The sequence below is a fragment of the Pholis gunnellus genome, assembly GCF_910591455.1.
Source record: "Pholis gunnellus genome assembly, chromosome: 2".
NCBI lineage: Eukaryota > Metazoa > Chordata > Actinopteri > Perciformes > Pholidae > Pholis > Pholis gunnellus.
Window position 1 is genome coordinate 10,725,157 of NC_136536.1, and position 26,992 is coordinate 10,752,148.

At 41.4% G+C, this 26,992-nt stretch overlaps 2 protein-coding genes across 2 annotated transcripts; one reads left to right on the forward strand and one right to left on the reverse strand.

The window, feature by feature from the left end:
- Positions 1-3,967: 3,967 nt before the first annotated feature.
- Positions 3,968-13,435, forward strand: tcea2 (transcription elongation factor A (SII), 2; the record flags this gene model as incomplete). Its single annotated transcript, XM_079177536.1, has 10 exons — positions 3,968-4,036; positions 6,394-6,456; positions 7,762-7,867; positions 8,744-8,843; positions 9,045-9,268; positions 10,078-10,136; positions 10,415-10,567; positions 10,810-10,956; positions 11,049-11,120; positions 13,113-13,435. The coding sequence occupies 10 exons, from the start codon at positions 3,968-3,970 to the stop codon at positions 13,119-13,121; spliced, it is 1,002 nt and encodes a 333-aa protein (XP_079033662.1). The 3' UTR covers positions 13,122-13,435.
- Positions 13,436-16,207: 2,772 nt separating this feature from the next.
- On the reverse strand, positions 16,208-21,709 carry rgs19 (regulator of G protein signaling 19; the record flags this gene model as incomplete). The annotated part of the gene is given in 3 exon segments (XM_079172417.1): positions 16,208-18,830; positions 21,441-21,670; positions 21,673-21,709. Coding segments are annotated over 3 exon segments (456 nt in total). The 3' UTR covers positions 16,208-18,641.
- Between the last annotated feature and the right edge of the window lie 5,283 nt (positions 21,710-26,992).

A 26,992-nucleotide genomic window follows, 5' to 3' on the forward strand; every position in this document is an offset into this window, starting at 1 on the left:
CCAAGAAGCTCAGCATTATTATAACAGACAGAGCTTACTGGTACAACTTTGAGTTTAGCCTCTGAGCTAGTGATGCTGTTGAGGACCTAAATGCAGGCCGACAGCAACCATTCAGGAGTTTATTGTGAAGGTGAACATCGATAAGCTACCTGGCATGTCCCAACAGTGGTAGTTTTGAGTTCAGGGGATGGAAGCAGTGGGGCCCCATGTATGTTAATTTACTAGGCATTACAGTAAGAGTGTCAGTGGGTCTGTCAATAATTAAATAAATGAAACAAAATGAATACATATTTAATGAAAAAAAAAAACTGCCTGAAAATTGAATTTCAATTGTGCGAATAATAAGTCAAAATGAATAATAAGGAATACATTACAGTCCACCCCTTAGAGTGCTCATAGTTTGCTAGAATGTTCATGCAGGTATGATCATATGCATCAAAGAGTTAAATCAAACAGTCATTTTAGAGAAAGCCTGAAAATATTGAGATGGATCGTATATAGCGACATGTGACAATGTCAAGATATTATAAATAAGCCATATGGCCTCGACTTAATTTGAATTAATTACATTTTAAGTCGTTGTTCATGAGTTTACCTATACTGTACCTGGCCCTGAAGAAAAACAGCATATGGTATTTTCTTTCAAACTTGTGTACTAAATCAACATTCTTGACAGAAATTAACTGGGTTTGCATATTACCCAATTGTTTCTTTAACTAAATATTTGACGTTTTTATCTTTTTTCCCCAGGAAACTGCCAATCAATTATATTCTAAGAAAATTATGGTGAAATCCCAGATACAAAGAAAGCATTGTTTTTTACATTTTTTTGATCAACGTTTTTCCTCATTACCACGTATGACCTCACTGACTGCCTTCCTGGATTCTGATCCCCGCAATTATGTATTTCCTCTCCAGGAAATCAAATCCTCGATGAACAAACTTCATTGGAATTTGAGGCTCTGTAAGGTGGGAGGGGAAAGCGGTAGAGGAAGGAGGAGACAATATACTGGATGACAGGAAAAATGACAAGAAGGGCTGACGACAATAAAAAGAAGCAGAGAAAACTCAAGATGGAAAAGAAAAAGAGCGGTGATATAAGGAGAGAACATAAGAGGTGAGGAGAGGAGAAGAGGAAAGGAAGAGAAGATCATTGAAGATGGACAGAGGATTGGTAGAAGAAGGAGAAAAGAGAGGAGGATGAAGAAGCCCCTTTTGTTTCCTTTCAATCAAATCTTGGATGAGCATCTTGTTCTGCCTTGGTGCAGACCTCCGAGCTCTTCAGGTCCTCTGTAGTAAACACACACACACACACACACACACTCAGACTGGCAGCTATCTCACCCAGCAGCTGCTGATGTCGCTGCCAGCGCTGTTCTGCAGCTCCTCAGCAGCTCCTCAGCTGGAGGAGGTTCTTGGCTGAAAACATCAAGCAGCAGAAATGTACATGAAAATAAATGAATAAAATAAGTTTCTCCAAGAATTATCTACTCGTCTGGAATGTAGAGCAGAGAGCCTGTTTTAATTAAAAGAATGAGCGAGAGACAGGACCACTATCTGTTGAGATCTAGCTGGCGGGCACTGTTGAGAAACTTTGTTGAGAAGAGTAATTTGTTCCAGAACCTAGCGTTTGTCATGTAATCTACAATCCAGAATCTACATTTCATGACAAATAGGGGACATTTCTATTGTATATTCATTGCTATACAATTGAATGCTCTGTCTGCACCTTTTAGGTTTATCCTCATTTTACTTACGTTTTGTTAAAGGTTCTCTATTCTACATTCAGTGCATCGACATAGCAGCAAACAGCTATTTGCTATGTAAAGATGTAATGGAGTAATGTCTACCTGAGCAGAGAATGAAGTTGCTCTCCCTCAATGTGTGTTGAAATCCGGCTTTCGTACTGCGCTCATACAGTGGTGACAGCTGATGACTCTGTTCCGACAGACTGCGTTGCCACAGAAGCATAGCGCCCACCCTCCGGTTCCCCTTCAAGTAAACACTGTTAGCTCTCAGCACTATGGGTGACCAGATGAGAATGGGTAAATTGCGGGACAGGGAAATTAAGGGTGGTGTAGGCCTCCGGTACATTACATTCAGTGTCCACAGACAGTAGTACATAATAGGCCATTTAGTATAATTAACTGTAGACTTTACAAAATGCTTTGTTTGGATTTCATGAGGCAGCAAAGATCTAGGGTATTTCCCTTTCGACTCGTTGGCTGGATGTTCACCATGTCATAAACTTGGCTTTGAAAAGTGCTTAATAAATGAAGCTTATAATAATATAATAGTTTTACAGTTCTAGGGTGAAGGAAGGCCAACCAAATCAAATAGAGGAAAGACATCCCTGCACACTTAGATCCATTGCACATATTCAGTGATGAAGTCAAGCTTTTCAAGGTTCACTAAACCTAGACGTAGGATCACATGATGGCTTATTCATTACATAATCACACAGGACAAAAGACTCTTATATTGACTAACTTACTGATACAGCAGTTAAATCAACTTCGAGACACCGAGTCAAATAGTTTCCAAATCATGTTGAGTTTACAGAATTTGGTCTGTTCAAGAATCACACAGAACGTTTTTACACTGAACACACAGTACAAAATAACTTAACACTGTCATCTAGAGGAAGGACACAGTAAGTACATTCAGGCTGTTAATTAGGTTGATAGTAATGGTCTTTCAGTGTTTATTAAAAGAGGAATCTCCCTCCAGAGGAATTGAAATGGTGTTTCCAGTAATTTCTCAACAGCTGGCTTGTGTAAAAACTTTGTTATTCCAACAATAAAAATCTAAATGTCAATAAGAAAATATATGTTTAAATAAGTAAATAGAGGTGAGTACTACTTTACCACACACTCATCTGATCTGTTTCACTTGCTTTTGTTTGTACCATGCGTCTCGAGTACGATACATTTCATTATGATTGAGCTGTTACTTCTATGATTTATTATTATTTATACCGGAGGAATATGTTCTACATGTTCTCCTTCTCAGCACATGTTCCACTGTATCCCTATAAACCTCCCACAATTAATTCACAACAGCACAAACGAAAGAGTTTGACTGATTAACAATTGCTGTACGTGCAATGTGTGTAAATTTGCATTGTGAACGTTGAGGAAACGTTTTCATTTATCTCTTAAGTGAATCATGCTCAGCGGGTCCTGAGGAGAGTCCACACAGACACCGGACAGGAGAGATGCTGAGGCTGCTGCAGCAACACCGCCACACCCCCGAATGGGAGATGTAGGTGTAATGTTTCTCGTTTTATGTCACGTGACACTGATTCCTGTCACCCGCGATATCTTTTGTTTTAATTACTGCGAGCAGCGCAAGCATTCCAGATGGTTTCCTAAAATAATATGGATTGTGTGAGCTGTTGTAATCTGTTTGTTGGCCTTTGGTTTGTTGTGGCTGATCGACATGAGTCTCTCTAGAATGAGTTCAATAATGGCCAACACACGGTGGCATGCATGCATTAGGAAAACGTTGCATTGAAAAATATATTGTGAATCTACAGGTAAGCCTGTGGATCATGATGCAACAATCATCATGAATACCCAAATTGCGACCAACAAATAGCCTACAATAAACCGTATTGTAGGCTATAGTTCCCGTCATCGGCTGTAATGATTGATGGAGGGCCCACCTTGACAAATCAGATGCACGTTCACAGAGTCCCCTTTTTCCGAGTCTCTTTAAAAAAAAAAAAAAGTTGTGTTCACGCTCCTCCAGGGCGAATTAGTAAAACGAAAACTACAACTCCCAGCGTCCCACAGCGACACACAACAACAAACGAGAGGGAGGCAGCAGCTGGGGCAGAAGGAGACAGACAGATTGCGTAAAGTGGAGCAAATAGAGAGAGAGACTGGGAGAGTTTTTCTTACATAAACGGGGGTTTTCTCCGCAGCAGAGGAGGACGCACTGACGGAGAGAAATCGGCTCAAACATGGCCAAAAGCCAGGAGGTGGAGCGCATCGCCAAAAAGCTGGATAAAATGGTGCACAAGAACAACACGGTGAGTGCAAAAACAGTTGCAGCATCCGCAGAAAACACGCGATCAGGTGATGAGCTCTACCTTTCGCTGCTGAGAGGGGGAACATTCTGGAAACACAGTGCGATAAACTCTGCTCACTGCTCCGTGGAGGAGGATTTCTGCTTATAATTTCACTCATAACAAGGTTGCTGCTTGTGTTTTTGATGATTTGGGGGGAAAAGTTTGGCAATAAATCACTACAGCTATTGGTCAAAAAGCTGCCAATTATATCACCCGCACCTTGAAGCAATTATCTTGTTAACTCACTGTTTATTGACTGAATAGCTTCAGGGATTATTGAAATCACATGGTGTCTATATTAATAGTAATGTTATTATTATTTTAATTTGTAAATAGTTGTCACGTTTCACATACTAGCAAAGTGGATTGTAGGATCAACATGTGCCTGGTAATGTTCTATACCGTTTTTACTATTGGAAAACAAAGTAATAAATACATGTATAAAGAAAATGCAGAATTATATTTTGAAAAACTATCTAATAACACGAGTAAGCTTAGGGCAGTTCTGTCCATACACTGATGAATGTCACATTCATCTTTGTTGAATTAATAATCCCTAGCAAGAATGTCAGTGATATTTAAAAAGCTTTTAACTAATTTAAAATATCACCACTGCATCACCACCACACCCTGAGGCCACATCCAGCATAAGGCCCAAATGACATCAGCATTCATGAAAAGCAAAATGTCCCACTAACTACAGGTACATTAGGTCGAGGTTTTTATACTGTGGAATCCAACAGATACTGTTACATTAAATTTAAATAAACGTATATTTGAGTGCATGTTTTTTTTATTTTCTGCGTTTTGAATCAGTATTCTATTTTATCAAAGGCTCGTGATATTACATGTTTTATGCATTTGGCCACTTTTGACCACTAGGGGTGAGAAGACACCAAACGACAGAAAAGCCCTGAAAAATGATATCCGCTTATTTGGTGCATATGGCTACGGCAGCAAAGAATTTGCACATCCAGCAGACGTTTTTATCCATTGGAGTCCTTTTTGTGTTCTTCTAAAAATGTGTTTCAAATGAGTCAACGGAAGTCCACGTAGGGACGACGCTAGTAGTATAGAAACACGTTTTGTTCTATTTTCTTTTCATTTCCAACGTTAACGTGTTTCAAACTCTTTTTAAAACAGAGACCGTAATTTGTGAGGAACTACGTTTCCCTTGAAACGTAATTAAGAGTGCAGTTTAGTTGAATGGGAACATCATTTTAACATGTCTCATTTAACAATCTCTACCAGCTCCTGAGGGACATATCTTGTTCTTTATCTGCTACAATAAATGTTCTAATGTATTTAGCAGGTAGCTGTGGTTTTATATGGGAGATTTTTAGGGCTGGGTACAAAATACCTTTTTTAAGCTATAGACCAAAATAACCATGTACCAGGTATTGAAACCAAGTATTGAAACTTGTTTCCTAATTGGTACGTACATCTATCCCTTTTGTTCCCATATCCAGATAAAAATGACTTTTTATAATCTTCCTTGCAGCCAATTAGCGCAAGAGTCCTTTGATTTAATGCAACAATTGATTGGCCCATTATTGCAGCAGCCACAACCCATACAGCCTGGATTACGTGCACACGACTCTCAACAAGGATATTGGTTAGCCGGCTGCTAGAAGCTAACGGTGCTAAAAGCGCAAACAGTGCTAACGAGGGCAACAGTGCTGACCGAGCTAATGGGGTTAACCTCAGGGAGAGGCCGTTACACTTCCGCAACAACGCTTTCCCGCCACCGTATGTCGGGACAACGTTACCAGCGGTATGATACACACAGCTTCCCATCGTATTCACTTGTGCAGCTGTTGGAGCATCTTAATTTGCCCAAATATGGAATTCCTGGTGTCCTCTATGAACACATATTTGTCCTAATTAAGTGACAAATTAAAGTGAAACTCTTCTGACCAACAGTGAGCATGAGCTCCACGCAGAGAAAGCTCCACTCACTAAAATTCCCTCTTGTTGTTTCATCATTCTCTTGGTGACCTTTCGTATACATTGGAAAACTGCCTCGGGGTGTGTAGTTGACAGCTGTTCCCCTATGGGAGGCAAGAACAATGAATCTTCAATTATAATGCAAAAGGCCACCTTGACTTTAATGGTTAAATGAGGGTCGACTGAAACAAATCTGTGAACGTTTCTGTTCATTAAATGGACATACATTTGACATACAGTTTAACAGACGCACGTGATTGCCAGATTCATCCTCTAGGTGTTCACTCACTGAGCTGTAAATGTGGTGAGTCAATCTCACCACATGTGCTGGCTAATAATGTGAAGGTTGCCATTGATTGTTCTGTCTACAGGACGGAGCTCTCGACCTGCTGAGGGAACTAAAGGACATGAAGATATCGCTGGAGACCCTGCAGGTAATTAACTCCACCCCTCTGCCGTGTCACCGCCAAGTGCACCTAAATTCACGACACAACTGACACAAGATAAATCATTACTGCACAAGTCTGTTTAAGTACGGTGTGGACATCCACCACAGCTGGCACATCAGCATTCCTCTGTTAAGTGGAAGCTTTCCTACACTTTGACATCATCAGACGTTGGCTGTGGTGCCACAAAGCACACTTCTAACCACAAGCAGTGAAACATCATCTTGTCAGTCTGGTATTAAGTTGCTCTTTAAGTATACTTGTAACAATTTTACCATCTAAACTGTCACTGTTTAAATGTGCACAATGCAACAGCAGTGTCCATTTTGTTAAGGAAAACTATGACTAAATATGTTAGTCTACAACCTTTGTTTCCACGACTAAGGTGATGCAAAGACGGGATGGCACTGACGTCATTGAACACTTAATGTGAATATGTCAACGTGCAATATTGTCGACGTGGAAAGATGAGGCTGTATTGTGGTTTGAAAAATAAAAACTTTACCAAAATCTCTTTTCATTTTCATCGTTGACAAGAAATACTCTTTTATTTATTATTGCTTTCCCTGTGCTGTGCCCGCCATATCAGAACGACACGGTTTGGCAGCACACAATGAGCACAGTCAGGAGCACTCGGAGTAACTTACTTGATTAAACAATGTCAACAGCAGGACTTGGGAGAAAGAAACAAGCTGATATTTTGGCGAGACTAGATTGACTGACGGAAATGTTCACCATAGAGTTACAAGTGTTACAAACAAGATAATCTTCACCAATGCACACCGTTTTTATGATTTTTAATGCGTAAATATAATCGCCAGAAGTAAAAAGCTAACGTAAGGCTATAAACTAACTACACCACAGTCACATGACTTCATGTCACAACCACAAAGCTAAAGGTGGTCTGTTGTTAGGCTTGATGACGTTTAATAGTGTCATTTAGCCAGTTGTTAGCAACCAACTCTTTAAAGACATTCAAAATCTTCAAAATTCCTGAGAGGGGTATTTACAGACATATTTTATGTTGCGGAACAAAACGTTAAAATCTCCTAAGCCTGTGTTAACCCGACCTTATTTCAGGCATCTAACCAAAAACCCATTCAAAAATGTGTCCCATTGAGACAAGGGAACCAGGAGTGCAAAAATGACAACTCATTCCTGCGTTTTAGGATTAATTCTTGCAGAACTCAATAGCAGCAGAAAAACTTAATGAAACTTTTATTTCTTTTATCAATTCATTTAAAAAAAAATAAATGTCTGTTTTTCTCTCGCTCTCTTTCTCTCTCTTTGTAGTCCACCAGAGTTGGGATGTCGGTGAACGCGGTGAGGAAACACAGTTCAGATGAAGAAGTTCAGACTTTGGCCAAAGTTCTTATCAAGTCCTGGAAGAAACTGCTGGGTAAGTGAGGGTGTGTGTTGTGTGTTCTTGTTCTTCTGTCCTTGTGACGACCCAGTAGAGTTTCAGTCCATGCGAGGACAGGCTTAGGGCTGTGGTGGTTATTATGTCAATGACAAGTACTGATGTAGGCCGACAAGATTGTTTGTTCCCAGAGTCAACGATGACGATTTGAAATTTCCTAATTTGCCAGACCACCATTTTGGATTTTTTTCCGTCGCCATCTTGTTTTTTTGCAACCAGAAGCGACACGAGAGGGTGGAGCTAAATACAACCAAATGCTAGACACATTTTTAGGCGTCCAAAATATTACAATTAAATTTAATGAACTGAAAACACGGACAACTCCCAGACCGGACACTGCAGTGGTAGCAACCTTTCAATCACAAGCTAGCCACACTCTGAAACATCTATCTTACCCTAAATTGGACAATAATTTACAAAACAAACATCATACTGTTTCGAAACTTGGAATTGAGACCGTAAACTCAAGTTTACAATGTTTGCTGAGGTAATAAATCAATTAAGAAGTAGGGTCATTTTCTTATAGACTTCTATACAAACAGACTTCTTATATCAAACAGAAGAGTCGCCCCCCGCTGGCCATTAGAAGGAATTCACCTTTAAGGCTCTTACATTGGCTTCACTTTTCAGAAATAGTGTGTGCTGCTTGCTAAATACAATGAAAATACTGTCATGATACATGTGAACCTGCAGTCTTGTGCTTACAAAATATAAATGGAGAAGAGCTTTGCATCAATTGTGTGGGCTCAGATAGAAAACAATGGGTGCAGATGTTTAGACCGGCATCAGACTGTATGCTACAGGTGTGTCCCAACAGCTTCTTCTTGTCGATGTGTTTTGTGTCCTGTCCTGCAGACGGTTCAGAGGGGAAGTCGGATGAGAAGGAGAAGAAGAAAGAAGACTCTCCTATGAGGTCATCGTCCACCTCCAAGGACTCTGGCAACAGCGAGAAAAGGTCGGTCCCACAGTGATGGCGTCATGTTTGGTTACACCTACTGTTGGATGAGGACGAGGTCACTGTTAAAGACAGAAGTGACAGTATTTTTCAAATCAGTCTCTTTAATGATAGAAGAGGATTTAAAATGGAATTTTCCTTTAACCAGAGTCATCTCCTGTTTCTCTCAATCCAAACCCTGCTACTCCTGTTAATCAGCAGTAAGAAGTCCGGGGAGTCCCCCACCTCACCCACCTCACCCTCCATGCCCACTACACCCACTACAGCCATCACACCCATCACACCCACTACACCCATCACACCCACCTCCCCTACCACCCCAACTCTACCCCCTCAGGTCACCTTATTCCCCCCTGCCCCCGTCACCACCCACAGTGTGCGGAACAAGTGTCGAGAGCTGCTGGTGGCAGCGCTGCAGACTGATGGTGAGAAGATTTTATTTTTATTTTTTTTATAGACCGCGTTTCAATCGAAAAATGTCATCTAATGTGCATACTATAACATACTGAACATTCACACTTGTTCAATCTTTACATTAGCCCTGGTTAAGAATTTAACCAACTACGGGCTGAAATATAAAAACATTCTCACCTCAGAGTACATTTTACTAGCCGTTCCGTAGCTTTAAATCATATCACGTGATCTTCAAGAGCACGTGAATCTTTTTCTCATTTCCATGACTTCATGTGCTGATCAAGATCATGTGGTATGATCGAAAGCTGCAGAGCAGTTACTAAATGAACCTTAAGGGGAGATTGTTTTGTCAACAGTGTCGAGGATCAAGAATTTACTTTGAAGGTCAACTAGTGCAGCATGTATCATACATTTTCCGGAAAGACAAGGTTCACTTACTAGACTTTTTTTGCAGAGGTTTCGACAGTACTCTGCGGCCTTCTTCAGCAATTAGACCTTACTCAGGTGGAAAGTTCAACAAGTGGTCTGATTTATAAAGCAGTACCGTTTGCTGAAGAGTGCCGTGAGATGAGGTTAAAATAGCTCAGGGGAAACAAATGTAAGCGATCCTTGAGTTTAGGATATCATCAAGAAAGAATCATCGTGCTCTAGTAAGGTTTGGGTCAACTCCAAGCCAATTAAATGAATATTAGTTATTCAAATTCTACATTTTTTTTATCTGTCCATTTTGCTTTGTGGTTTTGTAAAAAGTCAATTGATGTGTATAAAGCTAAACAAGTGTGTGTGTGTGTTTGTGTGTGTGTGTGTGTGTGTTTCCCAGATGACCACAAGACCATTGGAGTCCACTGTGAGCATCTTGCAGCACTAATTGAAGAGGATATCCTTTTGTGTCATCAACAACGTTAACTACACAAAGTCACACCTTAACAAACGGAACAGGATTTCACACCTGCATGAATGATCTTAATCTGAGAGTGCTGAGTGACCGGGCGTGTTTCACTTCGATAACATCGCTCAAGTGTTTATCTAACAGTGTGACTCAGCATTTTGTCCACCTTATTTACATTAATAACAGCTGGCTCAACATGAGTTTAATTCTCTCTATTCCCCGATGTTATTAATGTGTTCTAGTCCTTGACTGCTGCTCGTGCCCACAGATCTTCCAGGAGTTTAAGACGACAGATATAAAATATAAAACTCGTCTACGAAGCCGCATCTCCAACCTCAAGGACCAGAAGAATCCCGAACTGCGGCGTAACGTGCTGTGTGGAAACATCTCTGCTCAACGCATCGCCTCCATGACTGCCGAGGTCAGTCATGCAGACATTGTGTCTCATCCTCACCTGTTGAGGATGTTTGAGAGTTGGGGCTTGTTTTAGGGTTTTGGTTAGAATTAGGTATAAGGGGCAAGGGAGGCTATTACGTCAATAAAAGCTAGTACAGAACAAATGTGTGTGTTCGTGTGTGTGTGTGTGTGTGTGTGTGTGTGTGTGTGTGTGTGTGTGTGTGTGTGTGTGTGTGTGTGTGTGTGTGTGTGTGTGTGTGTGTGCAGGAGATGGCAAGTGCAGAGTTGAAGCAGATGAGAGAGAATTTGACTAAAGAGTCCATCAGAGAACATCAGCTGTCAAAGGTCGGGGGAACTGAGACCGACATGTTCATCTGCAGTAAGTGCCGCGGAAAGAGCTGCTCGTACACGCAGGTATGCACGCGCACACACACGCACACAGAATTGTGTTTGGACCCAGTTTTAAATGAAAATACGTCACTAAGATGTTTTGTGTGCGTTTAAAGGTGCAGATCCGCAGTGCTGACGAGCCCATGACCACCTTTGTGTTGTGTAACGGCTGCGGCAACCGATGGAAGGTAAAAAACATTAAAATAATACCAAATTGAAATAAAAAGAAGTATAAAATAGTATTAACAAACAGCTGAATGTTTAAAGGTGCTAAATTCCAAATTCAGACCATATCTATTATTGAGGGATTGCCTTGGACGGCTCCTAACATGGCGACGGCTGAGCTGGCGGCTAGCAGCTAACGGTGCTAACAGCATGAACAGCGCAAACAATGGCAATAGTGCTGACAGAGCTAACAGGGTTAACTTGAGGGGGATCCGGAGGGTAGGCGCTGCGCTTCCTCGACAACGCCATCCAGACCCAGCTGTAACCACCATGCGAGCTCAGTGCAGAGCGGCAGCAATGAGCTAGCCGGTGGGCTACACGCACAAAGACTCGCATGCACTAAAACGTGTGGCCACAATATGAAATATGTGGACTTTCTTTTCAAATATTGACACTTTGATGTTAAAAGGCATTCTGTTATATATAGAAGAAGAGTTGGTGAAGTACGTAGGGCGGGTTAAGTAGCTTCACTAAATAACTAAATTGCCTCACATCTGTAAGTGTGATAAAGGTTGAAGGGTTGACTTGACTAACGGACTCTCACCACAAGATGGCAGCAGAGACCAGGCTCTGCTTTATTCTCCTCTTCTTCTCTACTCGCCTTCAGTTAGTGTTCACTCTGTTTACCTTTTTATGTCTCTCTCTCTCTCTCCCACCTGTTTCTCTTCTCTCCCAACTTTTATACTTTACTTTTGTTCGATGTCTCCTTCGTTTCTCCTTTCTTCTCCTTGAGTCTTTCTTTGTCAGATTCCGTCCTTGCCCTCCCCCTCTTGTTTACATCTCATACTTTCCTGTCGTTCTTTTCACCCTCCTCCCTCAAGCTCATCCCTTTCTTCACCACATTTACTCCTTCCTCCCTCTCCTCTAAGTTTTTCCGGGCCCTCCCTTCCCCACGTATTTAAAGCCTGGCTCTAGGTCAAGGTGAAGCCACTAATTTGATACCCTGATGGTTTGTGGGAAGTGTCTGTTGGCGTGAGGCTTCAACCTAAAAAAAAAGAATGAATCCGTTGTTTTTTTTAACTACATTATTACCTCCCTAAACTCGGGAATCTTTGCAAATAACTTCAGTTTTCCAAAGATGCCAATTTGACAGTTTTTTTTTTTTTTTCTTTTTTTTATTCTTACAAAATGACACGCAGAAAATCAAACTCAAAGTGTAACTTTGTCTCAGCTTTAAAGAACAAAAGCAAAACATGATTGCTGTTGCAAGGCTGTTTTTATATATTTTTTAAATCATGACTATCAACGTTTTTGTTTCTGATATGGATGGATGGGAAGTTTTACATTTTAGAGGTTTATGGTTAGAACCCAACAACACACAAACCACATAAAAAGGTACGACTGTATTTAGGTTTGAAGCTAATTAAGGAGCAAATGTATTGAAATAAATCTAAAGATTCAATTTACCAGAGCTATGTTGCTTATTCTACTGTGAATTTAAGAAGGGCTTCTACTGAGAGCAGGTTGATGAGAGAGCGGAGAGCCTGAAACTGAACAGAACATTTTCTGTAAAAGCTAAACTGTGCTAAAAGAACCTAAAGAGCTCCATAGAGGTACAGTGTAGTGAGATACATCTCTGTCAATCTAAGCTACAACTTTCATATTACAAATAGTTGGTTGTCCATTGGTACAATAAACAGGCATGCAAACTTGTCCCCTTTCATTTAAAATATTTCAATATCTGGGTTTGCAAATGTTTTGAGGAAGGAAATGCATTCAAGACGTTTGGACACACACCTCAAAGATGTACACAATGTGTTTGGTGAGTAACACTGTGTGTAAAAAACTGTCTGTTTACAAAGAGTAAACTCCATACTGCACCTTTTTAACTTTAGGTTTTCAACGTTTTAAAAAAATTGTTCAGTGGAATCTGCTGCAAAGTAAGCTTTAATTATACGTTGAGAGTTGATGAACCTTGAAAGAATCTTTAATCTCTTTTTTTCTCTTTTTTACAGTTCTGTTGAAGCGGACTTATGTGTGTGTGTAGGTGTGTGTGTGTGTGTGTGCGTGAGTGGGTGAGTGTATCATGAAGGAAACTGACTAAAGTGAATTGAATTTGGATTTAAAAAATGAATTTATTTTATTTTATTTTATATAAAAGTAAAAGCTGTTATATATTAAGATAATAATATGCTAGTTCATGTTGTGTATTTGGTTTCATTTGTTTAGTTTTGAGCATTTAGGATTAATTTCTTGTGCTAGATGAAGCTTTAAGCCAGATTGAAATTACATTTAGGCCTTATGGAAATAGCGGATGTGCCTTTCTTTGCCATGTTGTGCTCCCACAATATTTTGCCCTTAACATTTGTATTAAAGTGGCTCTTGGATTAAGATCACTTTGCTGCTCTTTCTTATTTTCTGTCTGGCTTGTTTGGATTTTGAAGTCATCACAATATCTCAACTGCTTTTTAACATATTTGAACAAAATGTATACTCTACTCTTTATACTATGAGTCTGGTTGACGTTACATCCACTAACTGATAATAATGCAACAACCAGCATCACTGCAAGTTCGGTCTGTTGCACCTGTAATCACACACTCTAACGATGTCACGGTGCACTGACACACCCTGCAGTACACCTCTGCAACACTTCAAGAGTGGTTTAACAACTCATCTTGCTGATGGTCAGTAAACACACAATTTATAGGTGATGTTTAAGTTACCATTAAGAACTTTGAACTGGTTATGAATCGGTCCCAATGTAATACCGATGCCCCTACATAAATGAACGAGACCATCATCGCGAAGATGCTGGGCCTGCTGGATATTATACTATATATATATATATATATATACATACTGTATGTACTGCCTGACATCACTATAGAGAAAAGTCAGCTGTGTGCCTGACTTAATTGAAGACAATCTGTTCTTTTGCCAAACGACTTCCCTCAAATCTTCCGGCACCATCGCAAAGAATCAGAGGTTGAATACTGACACATTCAACTCTGATTGAGAGTCAAACTATTCCGGAAAAAAGAAATATGATCTCTGTTGACGAATTTGCAACAGCCGGGCCCGTTTCACCTTTATTCATTCTGACCTCAATCTACTAAACCGGGTGTGCATGTAAAGAAACATAACTCAAATAAATCACAATCGACTCGAGTGTACACTCGAGTCGTCGTGTCCGTTTTCAAAATGTAGTGGTGCAAGCGTGTTGACAGAGGCGATGAAAGGTGGTGAGAAAACACAGCACAGAAAGCTCATGTTGTGTTTGTTGTGGAAACACTGCTGAGCTCTTTCCATACATGAGAGAGAGGGAGAGAGAGAGAGAGACGAAGGTGGAGAGCTCTGTTAGGCGTCTTCCTTCTGGAAGGAAAACAGACTGAAGTCATGTGGTTCAGACAGAACGCAGTGCAGAGAAGTGGTTACTTAGTGAACGAGCAAACAGGTAACAAGCTGACCAGGTCTTTAGGCCTAACTGACTCATTTTTTAAAACTTTGACCATATTTGGTTTACGGCATGAATGGGATAAGGAATCCTCTAAAAGACTAAGTCACAGTCATTTTAACTAAAAATGTAAAGGAAAATTCTGGTTAAATATGAAATGGGTATATTTCAACTTGGACCCTATTTCCGATGTTTTTGTGTGACTTTTGAAAAAAGGTCCAGTATTGAGGGAGAGAGCTGACGGCAGCTGCAACTCTTCCTCATCGATGCACAACTACTAAAAGTGCTTGACAGAGAATTAAAACGTTTTGCCTTACCTTTCGCTTGATCCGGTTTATTTGTTACTGTGCGTCACACTCTGAGAGTGTAATCATTATTTCATTATTTATTTGGAACTTTATTTTTCATGTTGACTTTGCATTGTGGCAAGTTCAGCTGACCTGCCGTGCTTTGATCAAACGATTCTTCAGGTTCAACTAGGAGTGAAATGGCAGCAACTGCTTTTAACATCTAACGAAACTTAAACTAAAACAACTGGGACGCAGCTTCTATTTGACTTATAATGAGAAAAACTCTTAGAGTTATTTCTATGTGGTTTTGCCATCAGGACACAGACCTGAAAGATGTGTGTCAGACAGATTGCACTAAAAGTATTAGTGTGAATGAAGACCCCATTGTTATGATTGCATTAAAAAAAGTAAAAGTTTTTTCAACTTTATGCACATTTTGCTGTTCTTTTAATGAGAATTAGATTTTTAAAAGTAGCAATATATTGACTTGCTTATCTCAATATATTGAATCGTAACCCCTGTATGACGATTTGTGTCGCACCGCCAGATTCTTGCCAATACACAGCCCTTAAAGTTATAAATATTAACATATTACAGTTTGTGTGACTTTGAAGCAGTTCAGAAAGAAAAAGAGAGCCATCTGCTCGTTGACTAGAACACACAACTCTAAAAGTGATAAGCAGGAGAGGTGAAGATTATCAGTGTTCATCAACAGTGGAATGCTGGGAAAGAAACACTGATGGACAGATAAAGAATTGCCAGTGAGTGTGCGTTTGTGTGAGAATATGGAGGCATGAGACTGTGTGTGTGTGTGTCACAGAGAATTACTCCCAAACACAAACATATCAAGTTACAGTGAACTGTGGAAAAAGACCAGACACCCACACACACACACACTACAAATGGACTGGTTCACAGGTAGGGTGTGTGTGTGTGTTGGTTTCCTTTAGGAACTGAGTGTTGGGAGTATCAACACAGAGAGTGTTGAGTTCAAACTGCATTGTGACTTAATGAAGTGGCTGTTTAGAACCCTCGTCTATTTAAAAAGATCGTTTACGTTGTGCATTTACGGCTGACGTCTCTTCATCAGATCTTTTAAGCTCCCAAATCAAAAATCCAGTATCGATCGGGCTGTAAAAACATGACCAGAGTCGTAAAAACAACATAATTATTGTTCCTCTAAATTCCTGCTGATCTGGAAACAATATATATATATTTTATAAATCATTTATCATATCAAAGAAGTGAAGGTGGCAAGGTGAGGGCCTGATTCCCAGCAAAGCCACGAGTACGGACAAGACTCATGCTGTGAGGAAACACATTCACTGACTCACAAACACGGAACAAACGAAGCTGCTTCTCATTGGATGTTCAAGGGTTTCCGTTTATATATATATACAATTAAAATCACAGTTTTAACAAAATATAAAATAAATAACATGAACAATACTAAGATGAATGCATTCTGAGTGACTTGTCTGGTTAAGACCTCTTCTTCTGTTGATCCGGCCTCCGCAGACAACAACAAACTACATTTCCCGCGAAGCACTGGGTGTAAGCATCCCATCTCACATAACATCTTTTTTGTCTATATATAACGTTTATAAATTGTTTTTTCATTAATATATCTATATATATTTTTTGCACCTGGGATTTCCTCCCACCCCCCCCCTTCCTGAATTGACCAACCACAGTTCAGCCCAACAACCTCCTGCAGCCAATCGGGAGCAGGCGTCCGAGTGGGCGACAGACAGTGGTGAGGTCAAAAGGTGAGAGGTCACAGAGGCAGAGGTCAGCAGCAGCAGTGCCCAGGTAGGCCACCCTGGTGTGTGTACAATGTGTGTAGATTTGTATTACTATACTTAATAGGACAACTGTGGTTTCCATTTCATCTTCTTTGGTCCTTCCTGACCAATAAAACTGCAGTTTTCAATTTTGCTCTTTAGCGACCCCCGACCCCAACCTCTTCCCTGCGATTTCCTATGGGACTTCCTGGACTTTCACAACTTCCAAGAGCCGAGAGATAGTTTGTCCTCATGCTGTCTATCGGACCAAATCGCAAAGATTTATTAAATCTAAAATAGTATAGAATACCAAAAAGCCAAATTTCACATTTGATCTGCTCATCAATTATTCAAAAATGAATTAACCAATTGTATCGTAACAATTTTTGTAAATGTGTGCAAGTGTTAGAATGTTTTTCCAAACTCCAGTGTTTATTGCATCAGTGGTGTCTGTGGTGTTGCGTCGGGTGGGGATCAGTACAGTCTCTTGCAAAAAATCCAGGAAGGGGAGAGAGTGGGATAAACCAAATAAACAAAACCAAGAATAATCAACATAATTCAAATGTTCCATATAGTTTTCTCTTAAAAAATAGACGTCTTGTCTGTTTGTAAATCAGTAGTCGGAAAGGAAGTGACATCCATCCATTTGTCCGTCTGTTTATCACAGGAGTGAAATGATTGATCCAGCAAAAAAAGAGTGGATGAATAAAGAACAAAAATCAGAAAACATGTTGTGGTTCGTAGCAGGGGATGGAGGGAGCACCCTGTGTTTTCCAGTTGAAAGAGAGAAGAAAGAGCGAAAGGGAAGGAATGTGACAGCATCCATCTTTCTCCTTTTTCCTTTCCATCATTCTCAAAGTAGAGAACTGCAGGATGAAAAACAAGGTGATGAGGTGGGCGGATGTCATTTGACAACTGAGGGGGCAAATGAGTAAAAATCCAAATAAGAATCCATGGCACAGGTGAATACTTAAATACTAAATGCATTAAAATCTCCCAAGTAAATAATCTCCCTATGAAATACTTCAACATCCAGACGGCTTCCTTCTCTGTTTAGGAGTTGTTGAGGTGAAAAACAGGAAAAAGGTGAGGTGACGAGGGAGAAGAAGAGGCTCTAAGGTAGGAAATGAGTTGAAAGGATCGAAGGATTGAAGTGTTCAGCAGCTTTAGGAGTCGACAGGAATAGATGGAAGCCTAATTTTTTTCAATTTGAAGCGTTAAATATCAATATCAGAGACAACAATCCAAGGCTGTAGTCTTACTCAAGGTCACTTACTTAGTTTTTTCCAGACCTTTGGACCACATCCTTCCAGACAGTGTTTGCTCAGACCTTTCAGATTGTGCAAACCCCATCCACTGAGGAAGACTGTGAGATTAGGTTGAAAGCTCTAGGAAAAAGATAGTAAGTGGACCCTCGTTTGACTCTGTCAAACTAATCCAAAACGTTTGTTTGTTAGGGTGTAAGGGAGTTTATTTAAAAACCAATATCGGCCTACCCTACTACTATTTTCCATCCTGACAATAAAAATGAAAATGAAGTAAGAAGTAAAAATAGTTTAGATGTTGTTTTAAATGACATTTTTTCCAATCAAATGTAACGTTTTATCGCAACTATTACCTGACAAATACTGGTGTTACTAGTGACAAAGAATGGAAGAATGAAGAAAAGGATCAGATTGCAAAAAAAAGAAGATTTAATGAGAACAAAGCGACAAGAATAGAAATAAAGAAGAGAGGAGTCAACTGGAGACGAAAGCTGGGAGGACGAAAGGAGGTCTTGGCAACAATACCAGAAGTTGAGGATACGGAGAAGAAACAAAAAAGGAGAAATGAGAAGAAAGTCTTGGCAGTAAAATCGGGAGAGATTTGAGATTCTCAGAAGTGAACCGAGGAGGCGAGGAGTTGTCTGATCATTTTTGGAAAGTTTTGTGCTGGATCTGCGATGAAATGGTCTGGCGTCAATCCTGTAATTGCAGGATCAGAAGAGGAGGAGGAGGAGGAGGAGGAGTGGGACTAGGATTCAGAGGAGGTACGCGAGCCGCCGTGAAGGAGCGACTTGTAGATGCTGGAGGAGAGGAATCGTGGGTAGGAGTCCCTGTGCATCAACGTGTAGATCTGTAGCTGGGCGTCTTCGAACGACTGAGTCGTCGGGTCCTGCATCTTCCTGTTGATCACCTCTCGAACCCGGGCGTCCAGACTCACCTGCAGGGACATTCAGTTCAGTTTAATGAAGAGAGACGACAACACATTAAAAGGACATGCCAGTTTATAGACTCATTGTTTCACAGCTTCTAGTTCTGACAATCACAGTTGCAGAAAATGAGCGCGATCTGGTTTCTGACTGAGCGCAAGCAAATCACGATTCTAGACTTCAAACTAATACTGCACCTATACATTTGCCTCTGAACTCTCAGATGTGGACTCGCTGGCTGATTAAACTCTGAAGTTGTGTCGTGCTCTGTAGTTTGGTTTATTATCTTCTATAGAGGCCTGAACACATACAGTTATCAGCACTGGAACACACACACACACACACACACACACACACACACACACACACACACACACACACACACACACACACACACACACACACACACACACACACACACACACACACACACACACACACACACACACACACACACACACACACACACACACACACACACACAAGGGCCCCACAGACACGGCACCAGCAGATATTTATAGCACCACAAGCTGTCTCCTATGTTTTCTCTCTGCTCTTATTTAGGAAAGACACACACACACACACAAAGAGAGATAGGCATCCTACCAAGGTCAGACATGCAGACAGGCAGCCAGGCATGCATCTTCTCTGCCAGACTCACACGTCTAGATATCTCCGTATTCTAATGTGTGTGTGTGTGTGGGTCTATAAAAAGCCTCTACTGCCAGAAGTAGGTGAGAGCAGCAATTTATAGCTTCCTATAAACACACTGTACACACACACACACACACACACTAACGCAACTGTACATACAAACACACCCGTGTCTAAACATGCTAACACACACACACACAAGTACACACTTGTGATGAAGCCTGACAAGCAATGCCTCCAGCGCTCCAACTAAATAAAGCAACCACACACACACACACACACACACACACACACACACACACACACACACACACACACACACACACACACACACACACACACACACACACACACACACACACACACACACACACACACACACACACACACACACACACACACACACACACACAGAGAGTCAGTCAGTTAAAAATAGCAGTAAAGCCGACAGTGCTTTCCCCATTTCTCAGCAGCAAGAAAACTTCCAACACATTCACAGTGTGTGTGTTTGTGCTAGTATGTCTAAGTTTATCACCAACAATGATCACTTGGTCAATCAGCAGGGCTCATGTTTCTTGAGGTGGGTGTTGGTGTGAACACCGTGCACGTGCATAACAGCTGACAAATGAAAACCACTAAATGTGAAGCGTGACAAAAAATTCAATGTAAAAAAAAAAAGACAAAAAAAGAAAAAGGTGCCACATGCTCCAAATATATAGGTGTCAGCATTTCACCTCTACTACTGGGTCCATACAATCTGGATTTACAGTAATCAGTTATAACAGCCAGCTGCTGAAACTCAAGAGAGCTGGTCAAAATAACACTGCTTCACTGTAGGCGTTCGTCTATAGTTTACATTAGTCATCTGTGAGTTTGTGCCACTAACCGGACTGAGGGCTGTGTGGTCTGTGTACGCCGTGATAGTTTCTTTATTGGACTAAATCCAAAGTGGCAGATAAGGAGTGGGTCGTTTTCCCTTTCCTGCCACTTTGAATGTAATCCAATAATAAACTATGAAAATGTACACGGACCCTGTACCTCCAACGTGACTGACGAGCCTTCAGGTCAGTGCTGCCTCTTTGTCCTCTCATGTTGGACTGAGGTCAGACTGGACGCTACAGTGCCTCACTATCACCTCTCAAGGTACAAGTGGTTTTACAAGACAGGAAGGGACGGGGATATTTCTTTTTCTCCAAAAAACGCCATGTTTTGTGAGGTCACAGTGACATTTGACCACCAAATTCGAATACGTTCATCCTTAAGGTCAAGTGGACGTTTTGTGCCAAATATGAAGAAGTTCCCTCGAGGCGTTCTAGAGATATTGCATTCACAAGAGTGGGCCCGAACTGCCAACACGACAATGTAATGTCATGACTAACGCTGGCCTGGAGGCACAAAAAACAAAAAGGATTCATGATCTGGGGAGCGGGGGACACGCTCAGTAAAGTTTATAGCATGACGTCAATCCATTTCCCAAATAGGAATTCTTGCCTGATGACGGCTCTACTGGAAATCATTAGCTCTCTGGTCCATATAAATCAATAGGGCACTTTTTTTTATGAAAATAGTGATGCTGTGAATAAAAACGTTGGACAGACTGACAAACTGACAGTTGGGCACAGATGAAGCAACAAACCTCAAACCATTGTTGTTCCATAAATAAAAGACCTCCAGCAACGTTGCCTAATCATCCTGAAGTGATTAACTTGCAATAATCTTCTCTAATCTTTATACCCTCCTCCCCCTTCTTTCTTTTGATGTATTCAAGATTCAAGGGTCATGCAAGATTTAACCCGAAGGCTCCAGAGAGCATTGCATCTGTGATAAGAGTGTTCTGTACGCCAAGAACCTTCAGTTTGAAGCTTCTATAGCAGCTACAACTTCCAAAACCAGCAGGCTGGTCCTTCAAACAGCTTTGATAGAAATAGAGGTGTGTGTATCCGCAAATTACCTCACAGCACTCCTACCTCTTTTGGCGACAGTATGGAAATGTAGTCCTCGTAGATGGAGTTCGCTTTCTCCTCAATGGCGCCCTTGTTGATTTCCTGTTTGAGGTCTTCGCAGGCCAGCCAGAACAGCATGTTCTCCTCGCTGTACTCCGTCCGGAGGAACTCCCGAAAAACATTTCGACCCGCAGGGCTCCTCATCAGCTTGTCGAAAGACTGAGACCAGAGACGGATCTCTTCCGCTGACGGTCTGGCGCTGAGGAAAGGAAGAGTGGGAAGGTGGTTTTCATTTCTTCTTTAATTTATTAACCTGTTGTTTAATGACGGTCGTGGTCCAAAGCTCATGCCCTGTACGCAGCTCGCTGATTAAAAAAAGAGAAATGGTACAGAAGTACTATCTCACTAAGAATTGGTCACGTTTCTGAGAGAATTTAGATGTTCTGGATTGTCTGGGGCGACTGTGGACAGGGTCATTATTCAATCAGAGGATCGGCGGTTCGATCCCCGGCTCCGCTAGTCCATGTCGATGTGTCACAAGACACTTGGGCAGGTAGCACCTTGCATGGTAGCCCTGGCCATCCGTGCATGAATGGGTGTGAATGGGGGAATGATGACATGTAGTGATTTGATTGGTCAAATCCTGCATCCACACCAAAAAAACTATCATCGTTTCTTTGTGCGATAACCTAATCTACAAGATGTTAATCGATACGTTTTGACAAACTTTAAACCGCACAAAATGATTGTGTGTTCGTGCTTGCAGACTCACCAAGCTTCACAGTTTGGTATGGTTTCCATCTTGGTGTCCTGTGATATTCTCTTCCTCCTCCTCCGCCTCTCCTCTTCATTCCTGAGAGTGAGACTGACATGATGAAACTGCTCTTAGGCAGGGAACACACACACACACACACACACACACTTAACCACAGTTGACAGAAGAGTAATTGCTCTCAGAACTATAAACACGTGTACAATCACCTACAATGATGTCACTACCCCGTTTAATGACGGCACTAACCAAAGCTATGTTAACAGCAGGGTAAAGCAGGAGCTACAGGTGTCAACACCTTCAGTGTGTGTGTGTGTGTGTAACACAGAGAGAGAGCTATAAATAATGAGTTACCCTGTGGGAACTATAGAGACCTAATCACTGTCTGACTAATGTCTGGAGACTCAGTGTGTTCAATGGTGAACACTTCTGTCCGATGTCTTCCTGTGTGTGTTAGTGTGTGTGCATATAGCCTCACTGGGATGACATAAAACCAAACAGACTGGTCTACCACAGTACAACACAGGCTCTGGTGGAGGCCATGGATGGTCTAAGGTGAATAAGTTCAAAACTTATTTTGTATCAGAGGACAACATTTACCAAAAGTAAATGTCCTCTCCCTCCTCCAGAGCTGACCTGCACCTCCTAAAAAAAATACAAAGTATGTGTCGATGCTTCGGTGGCTGAAAGTATACTAAGAGGAAACCGCAAAAACTGTGATTGGTCAGCTTAGGCTGCTCATGTTTGCAGTGTGTGATGTCGGTAGAGATTGTCGCAAGCGACACAGTGTTCAGTAGAGAGACAAGGCAGACGATGGTCAATGGTCTACAGCGGGACAGCTGTAAGTAGAACCAAAGAACAGGAGTCTGCCTTTACCAGAAGCTGGTACTTGACTTTATTAGGTCCTTATTTCATTGTTGTTACTTCATGAATACATAGAGAGCATATGTCCGTAACACTCAATAAGAAGACAGCTGACACACACTGCTGAAGTTTTACTGACGCCGATTCTGTCACGGTTTTAAAAAGGTGTGCCGGCCCAAAACATTTCTGCCACGTCATCGGCTTTCACCTCGCTGTGGGGCGGGTGTGTGGTTAATGAGTTTAGTTGCGCCTGTATGGTTGATGCAGTGTCGCTTTGCCTTTAAATAAAAAAAAAAAGGAACAGAACTCCACTCGCTGCAACAACACAAACACACGTGCGATCACCGGAGCACGACAAAAACATTTCAGCGGAACACAGACCGGTCTCGTTCCTAGGTCGTGAAATACCGTCGTTTTGTCACAGCCCTCTGGATCTGATACCGACGCACAGAGCACACTTCAACAAAATCATTGTTTTCAAAGTAGCCTACCCGACACTAAAAGGCTTTGTCAGCTCTTTGAATTTGTGAGATATACGGCAAATACAAAATACTTTCACAGGTTTAGTTACAGGTTGAAGCCTTATATACTAATAATATAATTATAATATTGATATAGTATTATATATATAATGAAGCTCAGGAACCTGAATAATGTAATACATATGGCTGCTTAGTTCAAAAATCACACTACTGTAATGATCCATGCTACTTCCTATCTCCTCAGATTAAAACGAGCCTATAAATGGGCGTGACGTTGGTATACCATGACAGGGATTGCCCAACCCCTTGTAGTTTGTTCTGCAGAACAAAGTGCATGACTTTAACGGCCTTAAATATACACACAACATCCAAGCTAACTGTCTTATTATATGAGCATATGCTATAATGTTTGCTATACTGGATATAATTCAGATTAGCCAGGTGTAGCAGCCACTCTCCAAAGTTCCCACTGTCAGCTCCGTCAGCACCGTTGCTGTTGATTACACCGTTCGTGTTGAGAGTTGTGTGGCGGTAATCCTTCAACCATAAATATGCTGATTTAATCCGACGATTTACCGTATTCAAATTGAGGATATTGTTTGAGAATTTATTTTTAAGGGGACGATGTGATTTGAAGCTTCATTCAAAAGCCTCAATTAAGGAAAGTACAAAATGGCATTCGGCACAGCCCTGCAGGACAGCAGTACTTGCGCCAGTGTGTATTTGCTTACATAAGAGGTTTCACATGTGTGCCAGGTGTGTGTGTGTGTGTGTGTGTGTATTTGTCTGTATACATGCAGTGTGTGTGTTCCTGTCTCCTACCATGAGCAGCTGCAACAGCAGCACCAGCAGAAGCAGCAGGCGTTGGGCCGTTGGGAATTCTGCGTAGTGGTCATGCCCCGCCCCCCTCCCGTCCCGCTCAGTGCCGAGGTCTCGCTGCGACCTCCCCCCATGGCCAGCTCGCCCCCTCGCTCGGCCGGGATTGGACCTGTGTACTGTAGAGACACAGAAAGAGAGAGAGAGAGAGAGAGAGAGATGTTAGAAGTACTATCCTTTAATTACTGAAGTAAAAGCACCTGTGCAGGGTACACTGTCCCACCCTCCTGCTGTAGAATTAGGTTTTCTAAAAGGGACTGTGGTCCTACCGCTTTTGTCCACAGGGACCGCCAATTCATTTTCATAATGTTTTGGTTTTTCTAACTATTCTTTCATCATATGTATTTGTATGTAGGATCTTAAACTGAAAAGTATGATGTAGCAATACGTGGGAATACTCAAGAAAAAGGACTTAACAAAGCCGCATTGGAGTGGACATGAAAGGTTGAAAGAACTTTTAACGTGTTTTTGATGTTCCAACATCTCCGACAAGAGTCTGAATATGGAGAAACTTGAGCTCTAACAACACCGCTCATGTTAGACAGAAGCTAGAAATGCTCTAAAAATGATCATCTTTGTTAACAGTAATCCTACCAAGGTTACACAGTTTATGCTACACATAGCATGTTTGCCTTTAGAGATGATTGATGATTACGAGTTCACAGTGAAGGATCTGCCGTCGAATAATAAAAGAAGACATTTTTATGACGTCTTTGATGACATTAGTCTCTATTCTGCCAGACAGTCTGTTTCACACTACTGTCTCTGTGAAACAGACATGCTAGTAGTAGTAATAATTCAATTGTAAATTAAGGTGGAAGAGAGAGAAGAAAGAGTTTTGTCAGTTAAATGAAGCACATTTCAGTGACTTGAAGGCATGAGCACACAAAAAAACCCCATAAACCTGTTGTTTTAGATTAAGATGAACAAAAGACACTCTTTTTCCTCTTCAAACAGAGAGTGAGATGAGGAAGGGCGGGGATTGAAGAAGAAAAAAGACAAGGGTTATCTGGTGTGAGACAGCGAGAAAAGGGGGAAAGAATAAATACATTGGCAGAGGGAGACACAGAGAGAAATAAAAAAGGGTGAGAGATGTCGAAAGACGGCAAGATTATAGAGAACATGAGGGAGAGAGAAAGAGAGAAATAAGAGATTTACACATTTAGAGAGGGTATGCAGGAAGAGAGAGACGGCATGTAGAATAGAGGAAGTGAAAGAGAGCGGGTATGGAGACAGACCGGGCAATGTGATGCATCATGTGATTGAGCTGTGATCACACACTCACACACTCACACACACACACACACACACACACACACACACACACAAAGACGATCACACAAACAGAGATTTCTCAACTTTAGGTTCTGGACTAAGGACACCAAGTTTCTTGAATCGCTTTATTTATGACGAACACGTTTAAATACAGTTCCCTTTTGTTATACACATTCTGATTAAAGCTCCCTCCATCGTCCAAAGAATGTTACTGTACTTCTTGAGACGAATGGGCCAGAAGGAGTTAAGAAACACAGCCATATGGGCAAATATGTACATACTGTCCAGCACACAGTGTACATCATGTGCTCACACACACACGCATAATGAAAAGGCACATAAGTGACATCCATACGCAAACATAAAAGGTGCATTCAGACGTAAAAGAAAAGCAAGCCAATACACACCAACAGTGTGTGTGTGTGTGTGTGTGAAGATAATTCCATGTAGATGCTATCGTCATCAGATTGGGTGCTGTTGCTATTTTTCCATTTCTCTAAAATGGTGAAACTACAGCTAACATTAACCTCCAGCTGTCGACTGTGTGTGTGTGTGTGTGTGTGTGTGTGTGTGTGTGTGTCTGTCTGCCAGCACAGGGACAGAAGTGGGCAGCTGATCTGTGTGTGTGTGTTTGTGTGTGTGTGTGTGTGTGTGTGTGTGTGTGTGTGTGTGTGTGTGTGCGCTTGATGCCAACACTCAGAGCGGGTGAATGTGGCAGAATGGTGATGCCGGTAATACTGTGGATTAGTGAATGAAAGCAGTAACCTGCAACATTTTCATGTTCTGCAGCCTGTTGTGGCTGACTGACTGACTGACTGACTGACTGACTGACTGACTGACTGACTGACTGACTGACTGACTGACTGACTGACTGACTGCTGGCTGGAGCAATGAAAAAGTAGCGACAGACGGAAAAACATCACATCAGTGAGGACCAATCAGGACCCGGTGATTCGAATAAATATATGATTTATCTTGTTTTGAGTCAGTTAAAAAAGACAAAAGAAACCCTTTATGAGGAAACCATGGATGAATAATTCTTCAAGACGGTGACCATTTATTCCAATGAAAGTTTCTCACTCAGCCAGCTGTGGGGCCTCTAACAGGGTGTGCTCACTGCTGAGACACACACACACACAACATACATCACACACCTTCAGAAACACACCCGCACACTAGCGTTGGTGTCACAGTTTACCTGCACTCTCAGAGCAAAGACAGGAAAGACACTCCCTTCCTCTCTTTTATAACAGAGCTATCATGTTTCTCCCTTTGTGTGTGTGTGTGTGTGTGTGTAAAGGCAAGTC